Source organism: Dasypus novemcinctus, chromosome 10 (assembly GCF_030445035.2).
Source record: "Dasypus novemcinctus isolate mDasNov1 chromosome 10, mDasNov1.1.hap2, whole genome shotgun sequence".
In the NCBI taxonomy this organism is placed as follows: domain Eukaryota; kingdom Metazoa; phylum Chordata; class Mammalia; order Cingulata; family Dasypodidae; genus Dasypus; species Dasypus novemcinctus.
In genome coordinates, this window is record NC_080682.1 from 19,736,971 (window position 1) to 19,763,757 (window position 26,787).

Here is a 26,787-nt window from a genome sequence, read left to right on the forward strand (position 1 = left end):
AAATATTACGGTCTACAGGAAAACATCAATTAAAATTTAATTATAATGAACAATTTCAAATATCTTAACTACAAAAATGTAGCTTGAAGAAGATTGCAATTTTATGAAGAACATGAAAATAATAAGACCGTATTAAAAAAAGGCCATTTTTCAGAAAATATTTTGCAACACAGTGTTAGAAAGAGCAATGGCTAAATACCCAACTAAGGTGTGTGAATATATAGCAAGAACACTTTTTAAACTTATGCTACTTTTTAATGTTCAGATAATCAACATAAAATTTTTATTTTAATTTGTTTTAATCCTCACAGCTAATATTTTAGAAAAATTTACTTTGAAAATAAATTTTAAATGTAATTATTTTATAGGACCACTAATATAATTAAGCCACATTTTTGGTTAGTAAAATTATATTTCAAAAATTATATAGTTTTAATTATTAACATTCCATTTCACCTTCAAAAGTAGCCCAGTTTAGATAATACATTATATAGTCACTCTACCTGCATTACTTTCTCACCCCATTCTCACTGGTTTACTCTGCTGTAGTCACACTGGCCTCCTTGTTCAGACACTCCAGGAGACTTTTTGGTCCTTCTCCTGGATCACATTACCCCCAGTATGCAGATATTCTTGCTCATGGGTCTGCTTCCCAATGAGGACTTCCCTGATCAATATATTTATAATTGCCTCTCTCCTCCTACCCCTTCCTGTCTCTCATGCACCACTTCCTATCTCCCCCTTAATCTTACATATTAATTTGTTATCTGTCTTTCAACAACAGAATGTAAGTTCCAGGGTAGAAAGTTTTTGTTTGTTTTGTTTTCCTTTTCATCTGCTATATCTCCAGTGTAGCACATGACAGGCACTCAATAAATAAAATATTACTTCAATGAATAAATGAATTGCTGTCCAATCACCCTTTAGATTCACACAGTATTTCTTTTGCTAAGTTAAATTTAATCCTGTCATAGTCTTAGACAAGGCACCATCCTGTGTAGTTAAAGGGACTTTGCGCTGACCCATTGTGTTTGTTTCTATGGTTCCTCTCCAAGGATGGTCTACTGCTCCATTTCAGTGCTTTTAGGGCACGTGCCAACTACCTTGTTTAGAAATTGGTTTCTCTCTGCAGAATGACTCGTATTCCTCTGCCTGATGTTGAGATCTCAGGGATATGCTAGTTGTCAGTCCCCTTAAGAAGCTGAAAACATTCCCTAACTTAGGGCATAGTAAAGCACCAACGTTTTAATAACAGAAATTTATTCTTTTCTCTTCCCTGTTATGTATTATATATTTTAGGTGCATCTTGTGTATACTACCAACATCCAGGAGCCCAATGTCTACAGGTATTTTAAAATTAAATACTTCATAAAAGTTAAAGTTATTCGATACTTGTTATCAGTCCATGTTTGGACAATAACTTGCCTTAAACTGCTTATTATTAGAACTCCCACTACCCTTCTCCTCTTTCCATAGTCTATGAGCAGAGCTGGAGCTCTGACAAACTCACTGGTCAACTTCTCAAGATGCTTGGCTTCTGGATGAGTTGTCCAGGTTGATGGGCTCTGCATTTCCTTCACCACCTGAAAAAATGTAAATAGTCCCAGAGTTACCACAGATGGTCTGACTCTACTATTCCAGGTACCATGCTCCATTTCATAAAGGAAAGCACATACCTGAAAAAACTTAAGCAAGATTCCAACAATATCAGAAGTAGGGTCAGGGATTAAACTAAGTCAGTGGGTCCCCATCATAGATTAATGGGCATGAGCTTCAAATTTACAATCTTTCCATATTTGCCCCAAATTTATTTAGTGTTTGGAAAGGTTTCCTATTCATGAAAGTTGTATTTTAGAACAGGTTCACTTATTAAGCCATTTCTACTGTCCAAAGCAGAATCAAATGTTATAACTTGCAATTTTTAATATCAGATAACTTTCTGGAAACAGACTAAAGGACTTAAAATTTAGTTAGCAGACTTGTGGTTGGTAAAGGGTACTGCACCACACCTTATTTGGTTTCAGAATTGCAGCCAAGAGTGCATATATATGTCCTATCAAGAAGTCTTTTTAAAATTTTCCACTTGAGGGTGCTTTCTATTCTGGTGGGAGTGAGACCAATTTATTAATAAATATGTACTACCAGTTGATTCCATGTCCAGGTAGCTGCCTTGTGGGCATGCTGCCTAGGGCTCCTCCCCAACTAGAAATCAAAACAAAGAAGAACAATATAGCCTCGTACACAATGGACACTCAGTAAATATTTGGTTTCTTAAAACTAGTTAAGAGTCTATTAAGACTTTAATAGAAATACTGAACTACAAATGAATACATGAACATATAACCTGCAAACCAGCACAACAGATAACCATTATCTGTCAGTGTGATCAATTGATGGCACACCAGTATTACTAATTGATCTCTGCCTTTTTCCCACTCCACCACTATACATACTATAAGTCTTTGGTCTATTTCCATTCAGACTCATTGTTCCCTCTTGTCTGCTCTGTGTTCCAGAAGAGCCAACCTGTGCAGGTTGGGTTTTCCAGGCTCCAGGGTCAACTAGCTCTCACTGACTTCAGCCAGTAGGAAATACTGTGGAGAGACCAGAGGGCAACAGGCAGGGAAATCCCTCCCTACTCCCCATCTCTCTTCCTCCAGCAGTGTCTCTGGCAGGAGCTATATCTCCTTTATGGCTTTAGCTGGAGTGATACAGGCCTGGTATGGTTCCAGCTTGTACTCAATAACCTGGGCTCCTGGCTTCCTGGGCTCTGGTAACTCTGCTTCTTCTATTTGCTCCTTTGACCTAGGGGCAGTAATAGTTTCCTGCTATGGCTAATCTCTGAGTTGCCTCACTATCTTCTGCTTTGCTTCTTTGCTTTCCAATCACCTGTGTAATCAAGTTTCTGGATTAAGATTCCTCTTGGACTAAATTTATCCTGTTTAATCCCAGTGGTTTGTATTTTTTTTGTTGTTGAACCTCAACTAATACACTTCTCATTACTGAATGGTACTTGCTGTGTAGATCTGTGTGGGAAAGGGCTATGAAATCCAAGTGACTTAGTAAATATGTCATTGACCGATACAAATCCCTAAGGATAGTATAATTCAGAGCCAGCAAGGCTAGTGGGAATAGCTGGAACATTAGATTCAGAAACTGGATTCCTGCATTGTGTTTCTACCATTTATTCTGGCTTGCTTAAATGAACTAAATAATGCTTTCAACTTTGAATGTATATTCTATAGCAGTCATGAATTTAGCAATGTAATACTATTTCTAACATAGTTATGTATCGATCACAATATGAACAGTAATTTAGAAATGTATCCTTTACTTGAAAAAATTATTTTGGTAATAACAGGAAGGATTAATTCATAAAAAATATGTTACAGAGAAATGATTGGAGAAAATATGTAGCAAAGTTACAAAATGAAGCTCCATACTTGAAAAGTCTGTATTCTTTTAAATTCTTCTCTTGTGATTTATATTACTAAAATTTCTGAGTAATGAAGTCAATTGTTGCTGACAAGGTAAAGCACCTATACCATTTTTAGAAGGTCAGAGGACAAATCAAAAGACTTCTGATTTGAAGTTCTCTTTTCAGGAAAATTCCCTAAATTGGGCTCCTTAATACCCTTAGGTCTGATTTAGAATATTATGTTATTGACTGAATTACTATTGGGAATTATGACAGTAATCTACTTCTCAAATATGACTGTACTAGAACTCTAGTTAAAAACCAGTGAGAGAAAATAAAACAAAAACCAACGAGAATTCTTTGAATAAGTACAAGTATGTCCCAGCTGTGATAGGGATAGATTTTTAGGATTATACAGGTCCTTATGGGAAACTACATTCATTCCATAGTGGGGCACAAGCAGCGGGATGGCCCACAGTCCTGTTTCCTTTTGTGTTTCTAAGGCACATGCCTGTGACAGCAATTACTAAGGGATTATGACTGCAGAGAGTTGTGAGAGAGCCACCTTCTGTATTTCCTTGGAAACTTTGAAAAGAGACTGAATCAATCACTTGCATGTCTAACCATTTTTTTCCCCAGATTAAGACAAAAATAAAGAATCTTGCATCTCACTGAGGGCCATGGCTTTTATGTTGAGAAGGAAAGACAGCGTTTTTCCTCCTACATTATTTCTGGTTGTTAATTACTGAAAAATAAGAAAGTCAGCAATAGGAAATATTATTCCCAAAACTCTTTTGATTCTTAAGAAAGGAAGATATACATTTTTCCTCCCACAATTTTCCAGGTTCATAAAAACATAAAAATACATAGAATATAAGTCTATGTTTTCATTTTTAAAAATACATTTAGTGAAAGACTGAGAATATTTAGTTTTATTTTTGCTTTGTGCTTTTTTTTTTCTCGGTTGGATAGATTGCTATTTTAGGTTATTTTCACTTCTGTTTGCTGCAGTATAAGGTATGGCCTATATGATTTATGTTTGTCATTTATTGAGCTTTATTTTGTGTCCTCAGACATGGTTTGTCTGTCTAATGATTGCACAGGTATTTGAGTATAACCTGTTGTTGGGTCAAAGTTTTATTTATCAATAATTTATTTGCAATTATGTGGATATAAAACCAACATCAACATATATTATCTAAAACCTCTATATCTTCTGTAATAAGCCAGATGATAGGAAATATTTTAGGGTTTATGGGCCACCAGGTGCCTGGTGCAACAACTCAGTTCTGCAGGGAAGCGTAGTTGATCTATAAGCCTTAGTTTGCAGTTACCTGCTCTATATGCTTACTTATCTTTTGTCTTTGGCCTGACAATAACTGAGAGGACATATAATGTTTTATAAATTTTATAAAAATGCAATTAAAATAAAAAAATACAGGGGCATAGGCCTCTTTGTACCTAACTGTGGGGAGAGAATGGTATGCCAGTAACTATCCATCCCTTTTCCTTCATGCCCTAGAGAGAACAATGGTCGGTTTTTGAGGTGGCCAGAAGAAGAGACAAAAAGCAGGGAGACATTGTTCAAATTTTTAGTCTAGTACCCATTTTTAAAATATTCTATTACTGATTTTAGGCTCACATCTAAGGGGGCAATAGTTAAAACTGTGTTTTCTTGTATTTTATGTGTAGATTGGCTTTTATTAGAGTTTTTATGTGTTAGTAAGATATTTTTCCCCTAAAGTGAGGTCCAAGAACCAAAGGAATCACCACCACCTCCTAAAACTTCAGCAGCTGCTCAGTTGGATGAACTCATGGCCCACCTGTGTGACATGCAGGCCAAGGTGAGTACAGTCTTCTGATGGAATCTCCAGGGTCTACAGCATCATAGGTTTATCTTTGTGGAACTTGACTCTGCATTCCCCTTTTAGATACTCTTCCAAGTTGTTATTCTTTTTCCCAGACTAAATTTAATTCAATGGATGAGCGCAACTTTGTGTTATATATTATCTGGACACAAAAGTTAATATGATACAGGCCCTGATCTGAAGGAACTTGGAGTGTACTTGGTAAAATGAGGTATAAGCCCCTTAACATTTATTTATTTATTATTTTTTTAAAGATTTATTTATTTATTTCTCTCCCCTCCCCCCCACCCTGGTTGTCTGTTCTCTGTGTCTATTTGCTGCGTCGTCTTTGTCCGCTTCTCTTGTTGTTAACGGCACAGGAATCTGTGTTTCTTTTTGTTGCGTCATCTTGTTGTGTCAGCTCTCCATGTGTGCAGCACCATTCCTGGGCAGGCTGCACTTTCTTTCGTGCTGGGCGGCTTTCCTTACGGGGCGCACTCCTTGCACGTGGGGCTCCCCTATGCGGGGGGGGGGGCACCCCTGCGTGGCACAGCACTCCTTGCACGCATCAGCACTGCGCATGGGCCAGCTCCACATGGGTCAAGGAGGCCCGGGGTTTGAACCGCGGACCTCCCATGTGGTAGACGGATACCCTAACCACTGGGCTGAGTCTGCCTCCCCCCTTAACATTTATTGACTAAAAGATGAGTAGCTTGCCAAAAATATGTGTCACAAACATTAGAAATGTGGTGAGGTCATGGAGATTTCATCAGAGAGGTAGAGATGTGACATGGGATGGACTCTGAAGAAGGGTATAGTTTAGATGCGAGATGAGAGAAGAGACCCTTTCAGTTGGCATAAGTGCTAATAGGACCGGAATCTAAGACTGAAAGAAGTGTGAAAGAATTGCTAAAGAGACCTGCCTAAGCAGGACAGAAGAAACCCTGAGACAGAGTAAGACTCTGAAAGTAGGAAGGATGAGGAGTCCTCTGCTCCATATTGAGATAAAATATGCCTCCTGATTCTAGCCTCCAAAACACAGAACATGGATGGCAAGCTCACATGGCCTGGCAGGGAATGTAAATCAGATAAGTGGGCTTAAGGACTTAAATGAAGGGGAATATAATCTAGAATTCTTGAGCTAAAGAAGTTCTAAATCTGGTTGTAGGGTTTGATATACACACATGAAATTACTATGAAATAATTTCAAGGCAGTATCTAAACATACATGTCATTTAGCAGGCAGGGTTTTATTTTTGCAGCTCGCTTTTGAACTCCCAGTTCTCATTGTAGTGCCTGGCACATGGTAAGTAATATATATTTATTAAAGGGACAAATAAACAAACATGGTGAACAAGTTTTCATGAATGGCTAATGTAATTTGATAGGTTAATGTCTGCATTAAAGCTGGGTAGATTGGTTCATTGTACATCTGAAAATACTGAGAAAAATCTACGAGAGTTTTAATGATATTGTATTTTGTAATTGATTTAGCATTTATATTTATTTAATTTTTAAATTAATGTATCTATTTAGTTTTTTTTAACTGGCCATATATTCACATTGTACAAAAACCAAAAGTGCAAAAAGTATACAGTGAACTATTTGCCTATTAACTCCATTCCCCATCCATCCAGTTCTGCCCCATGGAGCTAACAGTGTTTCCTATTACATATCCAGCTAGAAGATTTCTGAAATATATATACAAAGAGATCTAGTTATAGATACAGATGTAGACATAAATACAGACATGTTTTTACTTAGTTTGTTTTTCAAGATTGTCCACCATTTTAGTCCTTTCTGATATTAACCTTTTTTTTTTTAAAGATTTATTTATTTATTTATTTCTCTCCCCTTCCCACCCCAGTTGTCTGTTCTCTGTGTCTATTTGCTGTGTCTTCTTTGTGCACTTCTGTTGTTGTCAGCGGCACAGGATCTGTGTTTCTTTTTGTTGCATCATCTTGTTGTGTCAGCTCTCTGTGTGGGCGGTGACATTCTTAGGCAGGCTGCACTTTCTTTCGTGCTGGGCAACTCTCCTTACTGGGGTTCACTCCTTGAGTGTGGGGCTCCCCCACGCGGGGGACACCCCTGTGTGTCACGGCACTCCTTGTACGCATGAGCACTGCGCATGGGCCAGCTCCTCATGGGTCAAGGAGACCCGGGGTTTGAACTGTGGACCTCCCATGTGGTAGACGGACGCCCTAACCACTGGACCAAGTCTGCTTCCCCTGATATTAACCTTTTGAACATTAACATTGTATAAGAGAGGAGGAGGGAACTCTGTCAAATGATGAAAGTTTCTTGAAGGGAAATGAACATTTTGGATTAATAAGAGAATGGAGTAAAAATAGTAAAATAGTAAAATTAGGGTAACAAAAGAACTCAAGTCAGACAAGTAGTAGATCATATTTAGGAGACTGTTGGGAGCCTGGCTGGTCTTAAACAGTGAAGGCCTTTTACTGAGCAATAAATTATGAGATTGGAAAAGTAAAGCGAGGGCAGTGGATAGGAAACTTTGAATTCCTGTCTGATGGGTGAGAATTTGATGCTGGAGACAATGGAGAGCCATTGTAATTTTCTGATCAGAGAAGAATTAGGTAGAGGGTACCTGTAGCCCAGCTGGAAAGATTGGAGAGAGCAGGACAGGAGGTGATGATGGATAAGTTGCAATTTGAACCTTTTCCTTTGAATGGTTTATAATTGTTTTGGAGTTTTGCTTAAGTAAACCCAATCTATCAGCAAGTCTGATCTGACCACTTCTTACCACCTTCTCCCCTAATACTGGTCTAAATCAATTTTGGTTTGAACTGTTGTGGAGGGAATCCTAACTGTTATCTGGGCTTACACTCTTGCTTGTCTGCACTTAATTCTCTCCATTCAGTTACCACTGAAATTTTCTACATCAACTATCTTCACTCTCATGCTTGAATTCCACCAATGGCTACCTACCATCACACTTGGAATAAAATCCAAGCTGTGACCATGAGAACCCTGTGGGTTCTTTATCTCTCTCTCTACATCATCTTCTCCTACCATGATTAACTTTACTCTGTTTGCTCTAGCCCACTGACTTTTTTACTTCTCTTCTAATGTGTCAAATTGTTTCCTTCCTCAGGGCCTTCCCTCCTCCTAGAATGCTCTTCCTGCAAATATCAGTCATTTCCTGGGATCTTAAGTACATCACTCAAATATTTGTTTAAGTATCACAGAAAGGCTTTATCTGATCACTCCCAACTAAATCAATACTTCTCCATCCCACCCTCTGTCACTTCTATCTCCATATATAACTTATCTCTACCAAACATTATTGCATCATATATTTAGTTTTTGTTTATTGTCTATCATCCAATAGAATGTTACCTTTGGGTCAGACACTTGGTCTGACTTTGCTTTACATTGCTTTATACCAAGCATCTATAACAGTGATTGGCACAGACTAGATGGTGAATAAATATAGCAGAACAATGTAATAAAGGGAAAAAAAGGTTAATTGTTGACCTGGGTAATGATAAGAGTCAGAAACAGTACCATGTTCATACATTCAATTTTCTACAGTTGGGAAAGTTTTACAAATGAAGGAAGATTAGTTGATTTAATTCAGCCAAAGGAGCTTAGAATGAAAGGAAAATGAAAATATTTATAGTAGAGTTAAAATGTTGGGTTCTCCCAATGCCTTAGAGAACGATTAGGGAAAGACTAAGATCAGTGATAGAGGTGAGTTTGTTGGTTCAGGTAAAGATTCCAATAAGGGTAAACTTACATGAGGCTGCTTCTCTCCATGATTGTTTCCTTGGTCCCAGGTTGCAGTGAAAGCAGATGTAAGCAAGAAGCACTCACCAGACAAGCAGGATCATAAGACCTCCCTGGACTCAATGCTGGGAGGTTTGCAGCAGGAATTGCAGGACCTTGGGATTGCCACAGTGCCCAAGGGTCATTGTGCTTCCTGCCAGAAACCAATTGCTGGAAAGGTAGGACAGGCCAAGATATTGGTCCTCTAGGCATTTGTGTTTGTATGTCTATCTGTGTTCCACCAGGATTGCTCTTTCTCCACATATTCTAAGACATTTTAGTAATAGCTAATAAGTACTGACCACTTACAGTACTCGAGGCTCTCAACTAAGTGCTATAAAAACATTACTCCATTTAATGGTCATATCATCAATTCAAGGGAGACTCTATTTTTGTTCCCTTGATAAAGATGAAGAAACTGAGGGTTCAGAGACATTAAATGACTTGTCCAAGGTCTAATAAGAGATAAAGGTGGGATTTGATCCCAGGAGAGTCTGACTCTTGAGTTTGAACTCTCAATTATGTTTCTGAATTGTCTTTACTGAGATGAACTTCCTCAATGCTTCTTCTGTTTACATAGCCCCTATCTAAATTAATTGACTACAACTTTCAACTTAATTTTGTTCTTAATTTTAGCTACAAACTCCTGCTCATCCTTCACCAAACCATGAGAAAGGGCCTTGAGTGGTGACTGAGCTTGAGGTTTGAGCTGAGGTATTCTGACCTGAGGAATAGAAACTATCATTTGGCCTTTTCCTTTTCCAAGGATGCCTTCTACACCAGGGCTGTGGTTATCTCTTGTCTGTTGCCACTTTGCTGTATGTTATTTCTACCACCTTCTGGGGCAGTAGAGTGGGAGTGAACATTCAAGGCTTTTATTGGTATGATCAGTCAGGAAGTGGCCACCCTTTCCCATCCCTAGAGCACCGACAACAGACTGTCTTAGGCAGAACCTAGGTCTAGATCTCAATGTTGTGCAACTCTAGTGGTGTCAGTTATGTGGAATATATGGTGAAGAATGCTGTCTAGAGTCAGCAACCTGCAGAATCTGGAGCACCCAATTGGGCTCCTGTGTCAGGCTTTATTTCATCCCCCAGGTGATCCACGCTTTAGGGCAAGCATGGCATCCAGAACACTTTGTCTGTACTCACTGCAAAGAAGAGATTGGCACCAGTCCCTTCTTTGAGAGGAATAGCTTGGCCTACTGTCCCAAGGACTACCACCACCTTTTTTCTCCACGGTGTGCCTACTGTGCTGCTCCCATTGTGGATGTAAGTAAACTCCCACTTCCAACCTACCCTTCAGCATTCATGCCTCTTTAACTCATTTAGAACCAGACTCATATTTAAAGCTCCATGGCATTCTAATATCTTCCTGCATATTCCTTTTCCAGAAAGTGCTGACGGCAATGAACCAGACTTGGCACCCAGAGCACTTCTTCTGCTCTCACTGTGGAGAGGTTTTTGGTGCAGAAGGTATGTCTGAGGATGCTGTATCCCACAGCCCAGGGAACAGTTAATAGAAGATTGGTAGAGCTTTGCTTTTCCATATGTCATCAGTAGTCCTGCTTTGACACCATCATTCAAGTGGTATATGAACCCATCACACCTTTATATATTTATGTCAACCCACCTCACCTTTCCCCCAACACTTATAATTTTTTATTAAATTGAATATTTTTATCAAAGAAATACACATGCATAATTTAAAAACTCAAATATTCTTCAAGGCTAATAATGAAAAGGATCAGTCCCTTGCTTTTTCCTTCTCCACCCCTTAATCCATTTCTTCCCTCCAATTTTTTTCAGCAGATTCTTCTGTCATTTACTTGTATGTTTTAAATAATATGCTTATATTACTATCGGTTGATTTTTTTTCTCTTACCAATTTTAACTATTGTATATTGACTTTCTACTAGGGAACTTGAGAATTTAGAAATATTATTACTTTATACTTTAGCTCACCCTCAACATATTCCCTTCCTCCCTCCACCCTACCCCCCATTCTCAATCTATAATTAGGTCAAAATTTCAGATTAGATCAGGATTCAGTATGTACATAGTGACAATCATATAAGTATTTCTCACAGTTGAGCTGTGTAGCAAACAATTATAGTAGAACATGGATTTTGGAGTCAGATTACCTGATTCAAATCTAGGCTGCTTCATTTATTAGCTGCGTGGTATTGTTCAAGCCATTCACCATCTGTGCCTCACTTCCTTCATCAGTAAAATGGGCATAGTAAGAGTACTTAATTTATAAAATCATTATTAGGATTTTTTTTTAAAAAATTAGGCCAGTAAAAAGAATTTATTGGGAAATGGGGTAAAAGAACAGAGCTTCCTAGGAAATGGAAGAGAAGGAGGGAAATAAGCACCAAAATTTGATGTAGGTTCCTCTAGGCAGAGAGAACAGATTTTGGCTTGTGTAATCACATTTTAAACTATTAATTATTCCTCCCCTTGCTAATGCTAAGTGGAGGAGCCCTAGTGTTATTGGTTACCCCATCAGTGGTGAGGGCCAATGGTGAGGCCTTTTGTTTGGGGTTATCTGAGACCAACGGGGAGACCTATTTGGAACTATCTGACCCTAGATAATTCCAACTGGGACTTCAAGGTCAAGGTCTTGGTGGGGTCTCCCAGCCATCTTGTCTGTTGGCCATGTTGTGGCTCATCTTCTCTTCATATCCCTATACTAACCTGCCTCAGCTCCCCACTCAGAGAGTTCAGGCTCTTATTTTTAAGGGGGTGCTGAGGGCAATGGTCATTCTTCTGTAATTACTTTCTGTTGGTTAGAGCAGTAGTTCCTGCCTGACACAGCATAGACCTCTTGGACTATTCTATTCAGGTTGAGAGAAAACAGGTCCAGCATCTTGGTTGGTCCTGGATGCAATCCCTACATGACTTATAAGGCACCAATTATGTAAGAAATAAGCTTAATTAGAATTTTGAAGATACATGGTCCCACTAAAAGGATAAAGAAGATGGTGGTAATTGGGCCCAAAAAGGGGGCCAGCCAAGACATCCTAGATCATGAGAGTGGGAAGGGCCAAGTCCCTTTACAGGCTGCATCTTCCCAAAGTTGATGGGAAACATCATTATTCCTTGAGTTATTTTATGCTGTGGTTAACTCTAGGGAGAGATTATGGTGGACCTGCTGGGTTTGGGTATAAACTGCCAACCCAGTTCCCATAGCAGTGATTATGCTTAGGAGAACTAGGAAAGGTATGGCGAGGCCACTGTCCTAGATATAAACTCACAAAGACAGTATAGACAACAACAAGACAAGCATATGGCAAGGAAAATAAAGACAGTACTTAAGAGAACCATTCCTTTATCTTATAGGCATGCTCATTAATAGCTTAGAAAATGAATTAAATTTACCAAGATTTTTAACATGTTCAGTATCCCTCTTCATATGATGTAGAAGAAATATCATATCATCAGGCATATAGGTACAGTAGTTAATACTAATCAATTCACAAGTTCCTCTTCGAGTTTCAATTAATAGATCTAAGCTCCAGGTTTACAATACCGTAAATGTTATTTTTCCATGGAAGCAAGCTATAATGCCAATTGTGTTTTTTAAAATTCTACTCACAATACTCTGGTAATTTTTACTCCACATGGTATGTCCTTTACACAGCCAGCATGCGGCAGCACAGTTGATCCTAGAAAGAGACTAGGAAGGTAAGACTCTCGTGTTTCACTGGCCTGATGCATAGCACCCTTCAGCACTATGAAACAAAGGCAGTCTGGAGGCAATGTCCCTCATACATCTGGCCATATCAAGTCATTGCCAGCTGCCGCAGGAGTCTGAAACGGCAATGTACTCTCCATCCACTTCAGGAGATAACCAGAGTAGTAGTAGATACCTTTATTGTTTTAGGGGTCAATGACCAACTTAGCCAATAACTCAAATGGAGAGGCAACATGCAGTGTACTGAAGGCCTGATTTGATCATACAAAAGAGTCTGATAATGCATTCTATCTCTTTTGATTTTTATACACTTTCTAAACACTTCCAATGCAATGTATAAATGACCTTAAATGACCTTAACTATTTTGGTTCTTTGCTTTTTATGTTTACACCATTACCACAATTACATTAATTAACAAGTATTTTACTTTAGCAGCACAGGAAAACTACTTTCTCAATTATTTTATGAACATCTGAAATTCCCAATGGAGCCAAGATTATCTTTCCTTACCACCACTTTAATATGCAAACTGAGGTGGCCTCTGACAGTTTTCCTGTTATGAAGTTACTTTTTGTTATTAATATCAATTTAGGTTTCTGATTAATAATGGCTTCCTGGAATTAGCCATTCAAATACTTCAGTTTTAGAAGGTGCTTTTACAAACAAACTGGAAGTTACTTTACCTTTAAAAAAGCTTTTTAAATTACAATTAGCAACTGATGAAATTTAATTTATATGTTTATGAGAGGACAGATCTATGTTTCCTTCTTTAATTTAATTTTATTAGACATGAACTTACAACTTTCATCATCTTAAAGACCTAATACATATAATATTAATCTATTTACTTGGTATTCTTTCTACACATTTAGGGATTTAACACCTAAGCTAAATAAAACTGAAACAATTGTAGTTTATGCAAGGAATGTTATTATGAAGATTTTAAGAGAAAATACCAATGTGGTGTTTAGAACAGTGCCTGGCACATGGAGATATAATGATGATGATGATAATTGTTACAATGTCCTGTATGTATAAGTTTGTTTTTTTCCTGAAGTTAGTATTTGGATCCCTTTTCATTAGCATAGTTTTCTTTGTACTTATTACTGATTTATTTAACAGAACTGTGAAGTCTGTTTCAAAATGCTCAACCACATCTGGTAATATGTCAGTTCCATTTTTTTTTCCCTTGGAAACATCCTTGCATCACACCTGCTCTAACACAAATGGTTTTTCCCCAGGCCTGCTGAGAAGCAGATATTCTGAACCATTATCCTGGAACTTCCTTCCATTATTTCCTATTTGGAGCCCATGTCTTTTTTTTATTTCAAATTTTTAAAAACTTATTGAAGTATATCAGTCATACATAGACATACATAAACAATAAGTGTATAGTAATAGTTGTGAGCTTACAAAACAAACAAATATAACATCACTCAGGGCTCTCATCCCTCACCCTACCTCCAATACCTTGCATTGTCGTGAAACATTTTTAATTAATGATTAAAGAGAATCCTCAAAATATTACTACTAACCAAAGTATCTTACATTTGGTGTATTTTTCCCCCAACACAACCTATTATAATAATTATTATTACTACTACTACTACAACTATATCATTTATACATGAACATGAATAAACAATAAGTATGTAGTAAAAGTTGTGAGCTTACAAAGCAGACATGCATAACATAATACAGCGGTCCCGTACATCAGCCCACCACCAACACCTTACATTGTTGTGAGACATTTGTTACAAATTATGAAAGAAGAATGTCAAAATCTAACTATTAACTATAGCCCTTTCCTTACATTTGGTGTATTTTCCCCTAACCCACCCTGTGATTCTTTTTTAAATATATTTTTATGACAGAAGTTGTAAACTTGCAAAACAATCAAGTGCATGTGCAGGATTTCCATACAACACCCTTCTATCAACACACCACACCATGGTAGAACATTTGTTACAGATTATGAGATAATATCAACAGGCTATTACCAGGTCCATAGCATACATTTGGCACACTTTTTCCATACCACCCCATTATCAACACAGTACATCTTTGACATAGATCCATAAGTATTACATTACAGTCCATAGATCACCCCAGATGAATTTTCCCATGCTTCTCCACATTCACACCACCCTGCAATAGTGATGCATATCTGCTGTAGCTCACAAAGGACACTCTTGCATCTATACCATCAATTCAGTTTTATCTTTCATATTTTATTTTATTTTTTTGAGGTTTTAGGGTTTTTTTATTTTATTTTATTTTATTTTATTTACTTTGTAATAATATTACATTAAAATATATATATATATGAGGTCCCATTGAACCCTACCTCTCCCACCCCACCTCTCCCCCCCCTCAGCAACACTCCCTCCCATCATCATGACACAGCCATTGCATTTGGCAAGTATATCTTTGGGCACCCCCGCACCCCATGGTCAACGGTTCACACCATGGCCCACACTCTCCCCCATTCCATCCAGTGGACCCTGTGAGGATTTACAATGTCCGGAGATTGCCCCTGAAGCACCATCCAGGGCAGCTCCATGTCCCAAAGACGCCTCCACCTCTCATCTCTTCCTGCCTTTCCCCATACCCATCAGCCATCATGTCCACTTTTCTCAATCCAATGCTACCTTTTCTATGTGGACATTGGATTGGTTGTGTCCATTGCACCTCTATGTCAAGAGGAGGCTCAGATTCCACCTGGATGCTGGATGCAATCCTCCCACTTTCAGTTGTAATCACTCTAGGCTCCATGGTGTGGTGGTTGTCCTTCTTCAACTCCATCTTAGCTGAGTGTGGTGAGCCCAATAAGTCAGATTGTAGGTGCTGGAGTCTGTTGAGGCTCAGGACCTGGCTATCACATTGTCAGTCCAGAGATTCAAATCCCCTAAATATATCTTAAACCCCGACACTAACTGCACCTCCAGCACATTAGCATGAAAGTCTTATGAAGAGAGATCCCATCTGAGTCCAGATTCGTCACACATAAACACCAGTTCCAAAGAGGGGCCATCTGACCTGGTAGTTAACCCCATCGGCCATGACCATAACTCCCATGGGTCTCTTTAGCCCTCGAAGGAACCGATATCTGGGGGTTGTATCTGCTTTATCTGTCTCTCTGACTCTGCTCAGTTGTGCATAAGGGCAATCCTTCTGACAGCCTCCAGACTCTTTTTTAGAGACTCGTAGCCATATAAACTCATTTCTCCTTTCCATTTCCCCCTTACATTAGGTCAAACAGCATTTTAAAGTCATGTTATTTTATGTAGACAGGGATATTCCGCTGATCCGCGTTGAACCATCCGTATGAGGTCATTTTCCAGTTGCATCATCAGTTGGTAGTTGATAGTGGTCCCTCGGTGCCAGGGAGACTCATCCCCGGGTGTCATGTCCCACGCTGGGGGGAAGGCATTGCATTTACATGCTGAGTTTGGCTTCGAGACTGGCCAAATTTGAGTAACATGAAGGCTGACAGGAGGAAATTCCCAGGCACAATGCTGCTCTAGGCCTTGTTCTTACTTTAGGCTTATCAGCTCCCAAGCATAGTCATTAGCATTATGGGCTCACTGTTGAACCCTCACTCCCTCCCGGTCCCCGCCGCTGCACCTGGGAGACTGTCGCTGCTCCCCTAGGGACCACGACAGAGCACCACTGGCCAGGAACCCAGTACCCCCCCTGCTGTGGTTTTTAATTGTTGCCACTATGAGTATATCCAAACATTGCCATGCACCCTGGACATATATTCTGTACAGCTCCCTGTCAGCCATATATCCCCTGTCAATGGTATCCCATACCAGTATTCCTCCATTGCCTTTGTTGAACCACTCTGTGGTCCAGAACTCCCTGAAATTTGAAGCCCAATATAATGTCAGGGTCCCTTACTAGGAAATGGCATATAGCTATGGGTTTAAAGGTTATATAAAGAATACATGTTGACTTGGAAAAAATTCTACATCCTATCTTCCCCCCCCCCCCAAATTATTGAGCTTCTCTTCACAGGAGCCCTAGACCACAGCAATGCATATATATAGTATACAGCACTCCCATACATCCACCACAAAACCTTTCCCTTCCACAGCGATACTCTTACACCCTATTCACATCATATTTACTTAACGTAATGTACAGAGTCTGAGACAATAGCTTTCAAACAAGGTGACATTTGTGCTTACATTGTGGTGCATACTTTAGGATACACAGTTTTTTACATTCTTAGCTATCCTATGTTTTACATTATGGTTTACATTATCAGTCTGTCATCTCCTATATGTTATGCTGTAATATTACATGTTTTATATCCATCCTTGTGTACTCTCACGAAACTCCTCTCTTACCCCCCATTTACCTTGGTTACACACATTTAACGTCCATTTTCCCTTCCACCTTGGTGCCCACAGTGACAGCCAGCCTCCGTTTCCCAAGGAGCCGCTTCCAGATATAGATGGAATAGTGTTCAGGGTCTAACTTGCTCAACTGCCCCAATGCCCTGGGAGCCACCCTTTCTCTCGAGGGATACAGTTCCCTCTATTTGATGGCATTAGTCCTCCCCAGGATGTGGGTCCACCCCCACTCTCACTACTTGGGTTTCTACCCCATGGTGTCACCCACTCTGGCAGAATGAGCATTTAGACATTCCCCAGGAGCCCGTCCTGCATCAGACCCTCCCCTCCGAGCATTCTAAACAGGTAACCCTCTTTATTATATTTTGATATGATTTTCTTGGCATTTTACTCTCCACCATCACCTGACCCTCTCCTGTGTTCGTATGCTACCCCTCCCTCCCCCCACTTTTGGGCAATTTACCCATCCGCCCATCCCCAGCCTCCCTCAAACCCGCAAAGCCCCAACCAAAGGCAACCCCTGCCCCCCTTTTATCTCTTCTTTGTGTTCATACTTACCACCATCTCGTCTTAAATTCCACCCCTGTAGACATCGGCTCACATCCTTCCTCCCCCCTCCAATTTCCTGTAAGCCTATCGTTCAGTCTCTTGCTATCTAGGGCAGCTTGGTTATTTCAAATCATTGAGGTCATGTAGTATTTGTCCTTTAATGTCTGGGTTGCTTCACTCAACATAAGGTTCTCAAGATTCATCCATGTTATCACATGTGTTTGTAGTGTGTTTGTTCTTACAGCCGAGTAGTATTCCATTGTGTGTATATACCACATTTTATTGATCCACTCATCTGTTGATGGGCATTTGGGTTGATTCCAACTTTTGGCAATAGTGAACAATGCTGCTATGAACATTGGTGTACATATATCGGTTTGCGTCCTTGTTTTCAGTTCTGCTGGGTATATACCCAGCAGTGGTATTGCTGGGTCATATGGCAAATCTATGGCTACTTTTTTGAGAAACCGCCATACTGTCCTCCAGAATGGTTGGATCCTTCTGCATTCCCACCAGCAGTGGATGAGTGTTCCCCTTTCTTCACATCCTCTCCAGCACTTGTATTCTTCTGTTTTTTTCATAGCTGCCAATCTTATGGGTGTAAGATGGTATCTCATTGTGGTTTTGATTTGCATTTCCCTGATAGCTAGAGATTTGGAACATTTTTTCATGTGCTTTTTTGCCATTTGTATTTCTTCTTTGGAGAAGTGTCTGTTTAAGTCTTTTTCCCATTTTTTAAATGAGTTGTTTATCTTTTTATTTTCAAGATATAGGAGTTCTTTATATATGCAAGTTATGTTTCTTATCAGATATATGGTTGCCAAATATTTTCTCCCGCTATGTGGGCTCCCTTTTTACTTTCTTGACAAATTCCTTTGAGGTGCAAAAGGCTTTAATTTTGAGGAAGTCCCATTTATCTATCAGTGCTTTTGGTGAGATATTCATAAATCCATTTCCTATTACAAGGTCCTGTAGATGTTTCCCTACACTGCTTTCTAAGGTTTTTATGGTCTTGGCTCTTATATTTAGGTCTTTGATCCATCTTGAGTTGATCTTTGTATAAGGTGTGAGATGGTAATCCTCTTTCATTCTTCTACATATGGCTATCCAGTTCTCCAGACACCATTTGTTGAATAGGCCACTCTCTCCCAGTTGAGAGGGTTTGGTGGCTTTATCGAATATTATGTGGCTATATATGTGAGGTTCTATATCAGAGCTTTCAATTCGATTCCATTGGTCTATGTGTCTCTCCTTATGCCAATACCATGCTGTTTTCACCACCGTAGCTTTGTAGTATGTTTTGAAGTCAGGTAGTGTGATTCCTCCAATTTCGTTTTTCTTTTTCAGTATGTCTTTGGCTATTCGGGGTCTCTTTCCTGTCCAAATAAATTTCATAGTTAGTTTTTCTAGTTCCTTAAAGAAGGCTGTGTTGATTTTTATTGGGATTGCATTGAATGTGTAGATCAGTTTTGGTAGGATAGACATCTTAATAATGTTCAGCCTTCCTATCCATGAACAAGGAATAGTCTTCCATTTATTTAGGTCTTCTTTGATTTCCTTGAACAATCTTGTATAGTTCTCGTTGTATAAGTTCTTTACTTCTTTAGTTAAATTTATTCCTAAGTATTTGATTTTTTTATTTACTATTGTGAATGGTATTTGTTTCTTGATTTCCTCCTGATCTTGCTCATTATTGGTGTACAGAAATGCTACTGATTTTTGCGCATTGATCTTATAACCTGCAACTTTACTAAACTCATTTATGAGTTCTAGAATATTTGTTGTAGATCTCTCCGGGTTTTCTATGTATAGGATCATGTCATCTGCAAATAATGACATTTTGACTTCTTCCTTTCCAATTTGAATGCCTTTTATTTCTGGCTCTTGCCTCAGTGCTCGAGCAAGTACTTCTAAGACAATGTTAAATAGGAGTGGAGACAGTGGGCATCCTTGTCTTGTTCCTGAGTTTAGAGGGAAGTAGTCTAGAATTTCTCCATTGTACACAATATTGGCTTTAGGTTTTTCATATATACTCTTTATCATGTTCAAAAAATTTCCTTGTATTCCAATCTTTTGGAGTGTTTTTATCAAGAAAGGGTGCTGTATTTTGTCAAATGCTTTTTCTGCATCAATAGATATAATCATGTGATTTTTTTCCTTCAATCTGTTTATATGGTGTATTACGTTGATTGATTTTCTTATGTTGAACCATCCTTGCATACCTGGGATGAATCCCACTTGGTCGTGGTGTATAATTCGTTTAATGTGTTGTTGAATACGATTAGCAAGTATTTTGTTAAGTATTTTTGCGTCTAGGTTCATTAGAGAAATTGGTCTGTAATTTTCCTTTCTTGTGATGTCTTTGTTTGGCTTTGGTACTAGGGTAATGTTGGCATCGTAGAAGGAGTTGGGTAATGTTCTTTCTGTTTCGATTTTTTGGAATAGTTTCAGCAGGATTGGTGTCAGTTCTTTCCGGAATGTTTTGTAGAATTCACCTGTGAAGCCATCTGGCCCTGGGCTCTTCTTAGTTGGGAGATTTTTAATAATTGATTCTATCTCTCTGCTTGTGATTGGTTTGTTAAGATCATCAATTTCTTCTTTTGTCAATATGGGCTGCTTATGTGTTTCTAGGAATTTGTCCATTTCCTCTAGATTGTCATTTTTGTTGGAATATAGTTTTTCAAAATATCCTCTTATGATAGTCTTTATTTCTGTGGGGTCAGTGGTGATATCGCCTTTCTCATTTCTTATTTTGTGTATTTGCATCTTCTCTCTTTTTTTCTTTGTTAGTATCGCTAAAGGTTTGTCAATTTTGTTAATCTTCTCAAAAAACCAGCTCTTGGTCTTGTTTATCTGTTCAAGTGCTTTCTTATTTTCTATTTCATTTAGTTCTGCTCTTATCTTTGTTATTTCCTTCCTTCTTCTTCCTGTTGGGTTACTTTGTTGTTGTTTTTCTAATTCCTTCAAATGTGCTGTTAGTTCACTGTTTGCTCTTTCTTCTTTTTTGATATATGAATTTATGGCTATAACTTCCCTCTCAGTACTGCTTTTGCTGCATCCCATAGATTTTGGTATGTTGTATTATCATTATCATTTGTTTCAAGGTAGTCATTGATTTCTTTTGAGATTTCCTCTTTGACCCACTGTTTTTCTAAGAGTGTGCTGTTTAATTTCCAAATCGTGGTGTGAAATCTGGGCTTCTGTCCCTTGCAAATCTCCAGCTTGACTCCACTGTGGTCAGATATAATGTTTTGTATGATTTCAATCTTTCTGAATTCGTTCAGCCTTTCTTTGTGGCCTAGCATATGACCTATCTTGGAGAATGATCCATGTGCGCTTGAGAAAAATGTATATCCTGCTGTGTTTGGGTGTAGCAATCTATATATATCTATTAGATCCAGCTCCTCTAATATACTGTTCAGATGTTTTGTTTCTTTGGTGATTCTCTTTTGAGATGTTCTGTCCAGAGTTGATAGTGGTGTATTAAAATCCCCCACTATAATTGTAGATGTATCTATTGTTTCACTTAGTTTTTCCAGTGTTTGCCTGACATATTTAGAGGCACCCTTGTTAGGGGCATAAATATTTATGATTGTTCGATCTTCTTGACAGATTTTCCCTTTCACTAAAATGTAGTATCCTTCTTTGTCTCTCACAATTGTTTCACATTTAAAGTCTATTTTGTCTGATATTAATATAGCTACTCCTGCCTTTTTTTGGTTATTGTTAGCTTGTATGATTGTTTTCCAGCCATTCACTTTCAATCTCCATGCGTCTCTGGGTCTAAGATGTGTCTCTTGTAGACAGCATACGAATGGGTCATATTTCCTTATCCAATGTCCCAGTCTGAATCTTTTGATAGGTGAGTTTAATCCGTTGACATTCAGTGTTATTACTATCAAGGAATTATTTGTGTTAGCCATATTTTGATTGGATTTGTGTTTGTCATATTTTGTTTGTATATATATTTTTTTGTCTTTTTTGTTGTTGTTGTTGGTCTTATACTCTCCTCCAACTCTGCCTTTCCTGTTTTTTCCTTTCTTCCTGCAGAACTCCCTTTAGAATTTCTTGAAGGGGAGGTTTCTTGTTGGTATACTCTTTCAGTTTCTGTTTGTCTGCGAATATTTTGAACTCTCCATCATGTTTGAATGCTAGTTTATCTGGATAGAGTATTCTTGGTTGGAAATTTTTTTCCTTTAGTACCTTGACTATATCATACCACTGCCTCCTTGCCTCTATGGTTTCAGAAGAGAAATCAGCACTTAATCTTATGGAGCTTCCCTTGTATGTGATGGTTTTCTTTTCTCTTGCTGCTTTTAGGATTTTCTCTTTGTGTTGAGCATTGGATAATTTGACGAGTATATGTCTTGGGGTGGGCCTGTTGGGGTTTATGACCAGTGGAGTGCACTGTGCTTCTTGGATATGTACGTCTGTCTCTTTCAGTAGATTTGGGAAGTTTTCAGCCATTATTTCCTGCAACACTCCTTCTGACCCCTTTCCCTTCTCTTCTCCTTCTGGAATACCTATAATACGTATATTTGAGCGTTTTGCATTGTCATTCAGTTCCCTAAATCCTAGCTGGATTTTTTCTATCTTTTTATCGACCCCTTCTACTATCTGTTTGATTTCTGATGTACTGTCTTCCACATCACTAATTCTCTGCTCTGCCTCTTCTAGTCTGTTGATATTTGCTGCAAGTGTATTTTTGATTTCTTGAACTGTGGTGTTCATTCCCATCATGTCTGTTATGTTTTTGCTTATGTCTGCAATTCCCCCTCCCAGTGTTGTCTTCATGTTGTTAACCTCTTTCATTACTTCATCAAATTTGTTGGTGATAAATGTTGTGAGATCTTTCATTGCTTGTGCGAAGTTCTGCTCCCCTTCCTGATTTTTAGTTTGTTGATTGGATTCAGCCATGTTTTCCTGATTACTGATTTGGTTTGTCAATTTTTGTTGCTTTCTGGTCATCCTTTTATCTTGACCCGTTTAATCAGTTCCTTAGCTTCTTTGTCTAGTCTTGGAGATTAATTAGCTGTTATTTTTGTGTGAGTGTTATATCTTCTTTTTGTCACTTTGTTCTTCTTATTCTAATTTCTTGTTGCTGGTTAAGTTCACTTTAAAGGAAAGTATTAGTGCCAGGGAAAGGCAATTGTGTAAGCAAGGAAAAAGTGTAGAATTGTATTGGTGATATATGTTAACAAAGCAAGAATATGAAATCTGGGAGGATGGAGGTTAGATTCATGTAGATTGTGTTGAGTTATAGCTGTAGGTAGAGTACCTTTTATGAGGTAGATGACTGAATTTGGGAGGAATATGGTATGAACTACAAAGCTATTGTTTTCATGAGAGAGGGAGAAAGAAAGGAGAGGTAATAGTTTCAAGAGTGGATAATAGACAGAAAACAGAACAAAGGTATTATAAATTAAGAGTTAGACACTTTGTGGATCAAAGAACGGGAGGTGGGGGGTGGAATATAGGAGAGACAGTAGATGATAGTGGATATCAAGATGCAGGGGAAAGGGGATAGTGTAGGTAGCCTAAATCAGTTCACACAGAAATGAGGCAGTGGAGGATCGGAAAACCCAGCAAATGTGAGGTGTTCCCTGTAGCACCTATTGTATACTTGAATTAAAATAAAATAAGTGGAAAATGAGGGACAAGAGGGAAAGAGAAAACCGAAAAAGGAAAACTAATTATAATAAAGAAAAAAAGAAAGACAAGAAGAAAGGAAGAAAGAAAAAGAGGATCGGCAAATGGTGGGGAACAGATAGGGGGAAGAGAGATACAGGTATACACGTGTCACAATTGCAACACTATCTAAAACAACAACGAAAAAAAACCCTAAATAACTGTATAAAAAAAAGGACTTTGGGGGACACGCTAGGAGAAAAGACTAGGGGATAATGCAATATTAGCATTCAGGGCGTCAAAAAGAGTAAAAAATAAGATAAAGTGAAAATAAAAATGAAACAATATGAACCAATAAAGATAAAACGCAAACGTTAAGGTCCGGGGCACTCAAGGACCCCAGGTAGACCCCCGGGCGTGATGGATTCAGGGGTGGAAAGTCTGAGACACTGAAGACTCAAGAGGTGTGAGTCTGGGGTGTGGACTGCCAGAGTCCAGGGGACCCAGACCTGGCAACCTCAAATTTGGTCCACAGGAAGCTTAGGAGCCCCGCAGTGCAACACAGCCCTCAGGGATCCCCGTAGCTGGGTGCCAGCCCCGTGGGGGAAGCCAGGTCCGCAAACTCTATATTAAATGTCTGATCCCTGCAATTCACCTACTCCTCAGGGTTTCAGCCTTTGGACAGCTCCCTCCCTGTGCTCCCACAAAACGGCCACTTGAGGGCGCCTCTACACCACAGCCAGTTCAATGACCCAGATCCCAAGCCCCGCCGGGTGGGCTGGGCTTCAGCTGGAAACGCCGAAAACAGACTCCGAGACCAGAAACCCCAAACTTTGCAAAATATTCCCCAATCAGCTTCCAGACGTGTCCCCCTCCCTCACTGCACCCTACAACAGTCTCCCAATTGTGCCCCCTTATTGCCAAAAATCCAGTTCCGTTGCTGATCGGCAGCTGGACCTGTGGGGATGGAGCTCCAGGCGGAAGCGCAACCCCCCCTGTCCGGCAACCAAAACGTCCCCCGCTTCACAACAAAACACCGTCTGTCTCCCCAAATCGATCTGCAAAGGTGTCTTGTCCCTTCAACCCCTCACCAGCCGGCCCAGTATCCGTGAATTCCTCAGCACCGCAAAGCCTCCAGAAAAAGGAAAAAAAAAAAAAAAAAACCCTGGCCGTGGAGGCTCCCCGAGCTGCAGCAGCACCCGATACCGCGGCTCTGCCCACCCAAGGAGGGAACTTCCCGCGCCCAGCTGGGACCTCCGTTTATATATTATAGACGTATCCTCTCTGTTACCTTCCCACCAAATTGACGTCCAGACACCTTCCAACCAGCAAAAATCCCCGAAACAGCGCGGTCCCAAAGAGCCTTCAACGCTGCCCAGCCGCCCCCTGCAGAGACATTACCAGGCAAGCTCACTCAGCCACCATCTTCTCCAAGCTTCTCCTTCATATTTTATTTTCAAAACTTTTTTGAGACTTTTAGCTACTTTTATTGATATAATCTTCATTTCTAGACTCTCTTCCAAGCCTCTCTTTCCTGTCTTTTCTTTTCAGACTGTAACACACCCTTTAACATTTCCTGCAATGCTGGTCTCTTGGCTACAAACTCTCTTAGTTTCTGTTTATCTGTTAATATTCTAATCTTGCCCTCATTTTTGAAAGACAATCTTGCTGGATATTAGATTCTTGGCTGGAAGTTTTTCTCTTGTAGTATCTTAAATATATCACACCATTGTCTTCTTGCCTCCATGGTTTCTGATGAGAAATTGGCACTAAGTCTTATTGGGTATCCCTTATATGTTATGCATTACTTTTCTCTTGCTACTATAAGAATTCTTTGTCTTTGGCATTTGACATTCTTATTAGTATGTGTCTCAGAGTTGGTCTATTCGGATTTATTCATAAGAGAGTAAGTTGTGGTGCTTGGACATGGATATCTTTGTCCTTTAATAGGGTTGGGAAATTTTCTACCATTCTTTCAATTATTCCTTCTGCCCCTTTTCCCTTCTCTTCTCCTTCTGGAACACCCATGGCACATACATTTGCACATCTCTTGCTGTCATTTAGTTCCCTGAGAACTTGTTCAATTTTTTGCATTCTTTTCTTCATCTGTTCTTTTGTATGTTCACTTTCAGAGGCCATAATATCTTCAAGCTCACCAATCCTTTCTTCTGCCTCCTAAAATCTGCTATTATATGACTCCAGTGTATTTTTAATTCCCTTTATTGCACCTTTCTTTCCCATGAGATCTGCTATTTTTCTCTGTATGCTTTCAAATTCTTCTTTGTGCTCATCCAGTGTCTTCTTAATACCCTTAACCTTTTTAGCCATCTTATTGAATTTATTAAGGAGATTCGTTTGAACATCTAAAATTAGTTAACTCCTTTGTGTCATCTGTGGGCTTATCTTGTTCCCTTAACTGGGCCATATCTTCCTCTTTCTTGGTATGGATTGTAATTTTTGTCAGTGTCTTGGTATCTGGCTTACTAGATGTATTTATTCCAGGTAAAGTTTCTCTCTTTAATTTAGGGCTTTCTTGCCCTTTCTCTCTTGCTGGTTGTGTAGTAGGAGTCAAGGATATGGGTGGTGCTGCAAGCTGTGGAGACTCGAGCTGTCCTCATTGCTCCAGGGACTGATGAAGTTTCTCCCACCTTTCTTTTTTGCCAGAGGTAGGGACAGAGCCACAGTTGTGTGTCATAATCCAAGTTGTGTAGGCCTAAACTGTAGTTGCTGAGAGAGACTGATAAAGCCTCATCCCCCCTTCTCCTCTACCTGGTGCTGTGATAGCTGCAGGTGTGGGCAGCAATCTATGCCATGCAGGTACAAAATGACTTCAGTTACCCTGGTAGATTTCTACTATTCAGTCTGTGCCAGCCAAATGTTCCTGCAGTTACCCAGAGATGCTGGTGCAGGATTCACCAGCTTCCTCCCTGATAGAGGTGGGACTGAAGCCTAGGCTAGGGCCGCAGTCTGTTCTGGATGAAAGAAATAGGTCTCTCCCTTCAATGTGATTTTCAGTAAGCCGGGCTTCCCCTCATGGTCAGTGTGGAGTAAAAATGGTGACTACTGGCCTCTTTCTGACTTGGACAGGTTCAAACTTTAGCTGTTCTTAGGGTTATACTTTAGCTAGCCAAATTTACTAATCAGTAGCTGAGGTTGGTGGCCAACCATCTCTCCCTCCCCTGTTCTTAGGAAATGGAACTTCCACTTCCAGCCACAGAAAAGCTCCCGGAGTGGCTTTCGCCACCAGAATAGGATGGTTACCAGCCTCTCAGACATGGCCTATGTTTTCCCAGAGAGGCTGGCTCAGGTTCCCCAGCTTCCTCCGTGACAGAGGTGGGGCTGGGGTTTCTGCTAGAGCTGTAATGTGATCTGGATGAAAAAAAGACCAGTTCCTACCAGCATTGTGATTTTCAGTCCACCCTGCTTCCCCTTGTGCCAGAGACAGTTAAGATGGAGGCTACTGGCCTCTTTCTGACTGGGACAATTTCAAATTTT

At 39.5% G+C, this 26,787-nt stretch overlaps 1 protein-coding gene across 4 annotated transcripts in view; it reads left to right on the forward strand.

Annotated features, from left to right (window-relative positions):
- LPXN (leupaxin) overlaps positions 1-26,787 on the forward strand; it is a 58,151-nt gene that overhangs the window by 20,906 nt on the left and 10,458 nt on the right. For 2 of the 4 annotated variants that reach the window (XM_058305397.2, XM_071218001.1), the window contains 5 exons: positions 1,300-1,346; positions 5,163-5,262; positions 9,066-9,233; positions 10,152-10,325; positions 10,448-10,529. In XM_058305397.2, coding sequence (XP_058161380.1) covers positions 1,300-1,346; positions 5,163-5,262; positions 9,066-9,233; positions 10,152-10,325; positions 10,448-10,529 — 571 coding nt within the window. The remainder of the gene's footprint in view (positions 1-1,299; positions 1,347-5,162; positions 5,263-9,065; positions 9,234-10,151; positions 10,326-10,447; positions 10,530-26,787) is intronic. The other 2 variants (XM_004466829.5, XM_004466830.5) reach the window with 1 other exon arrangement.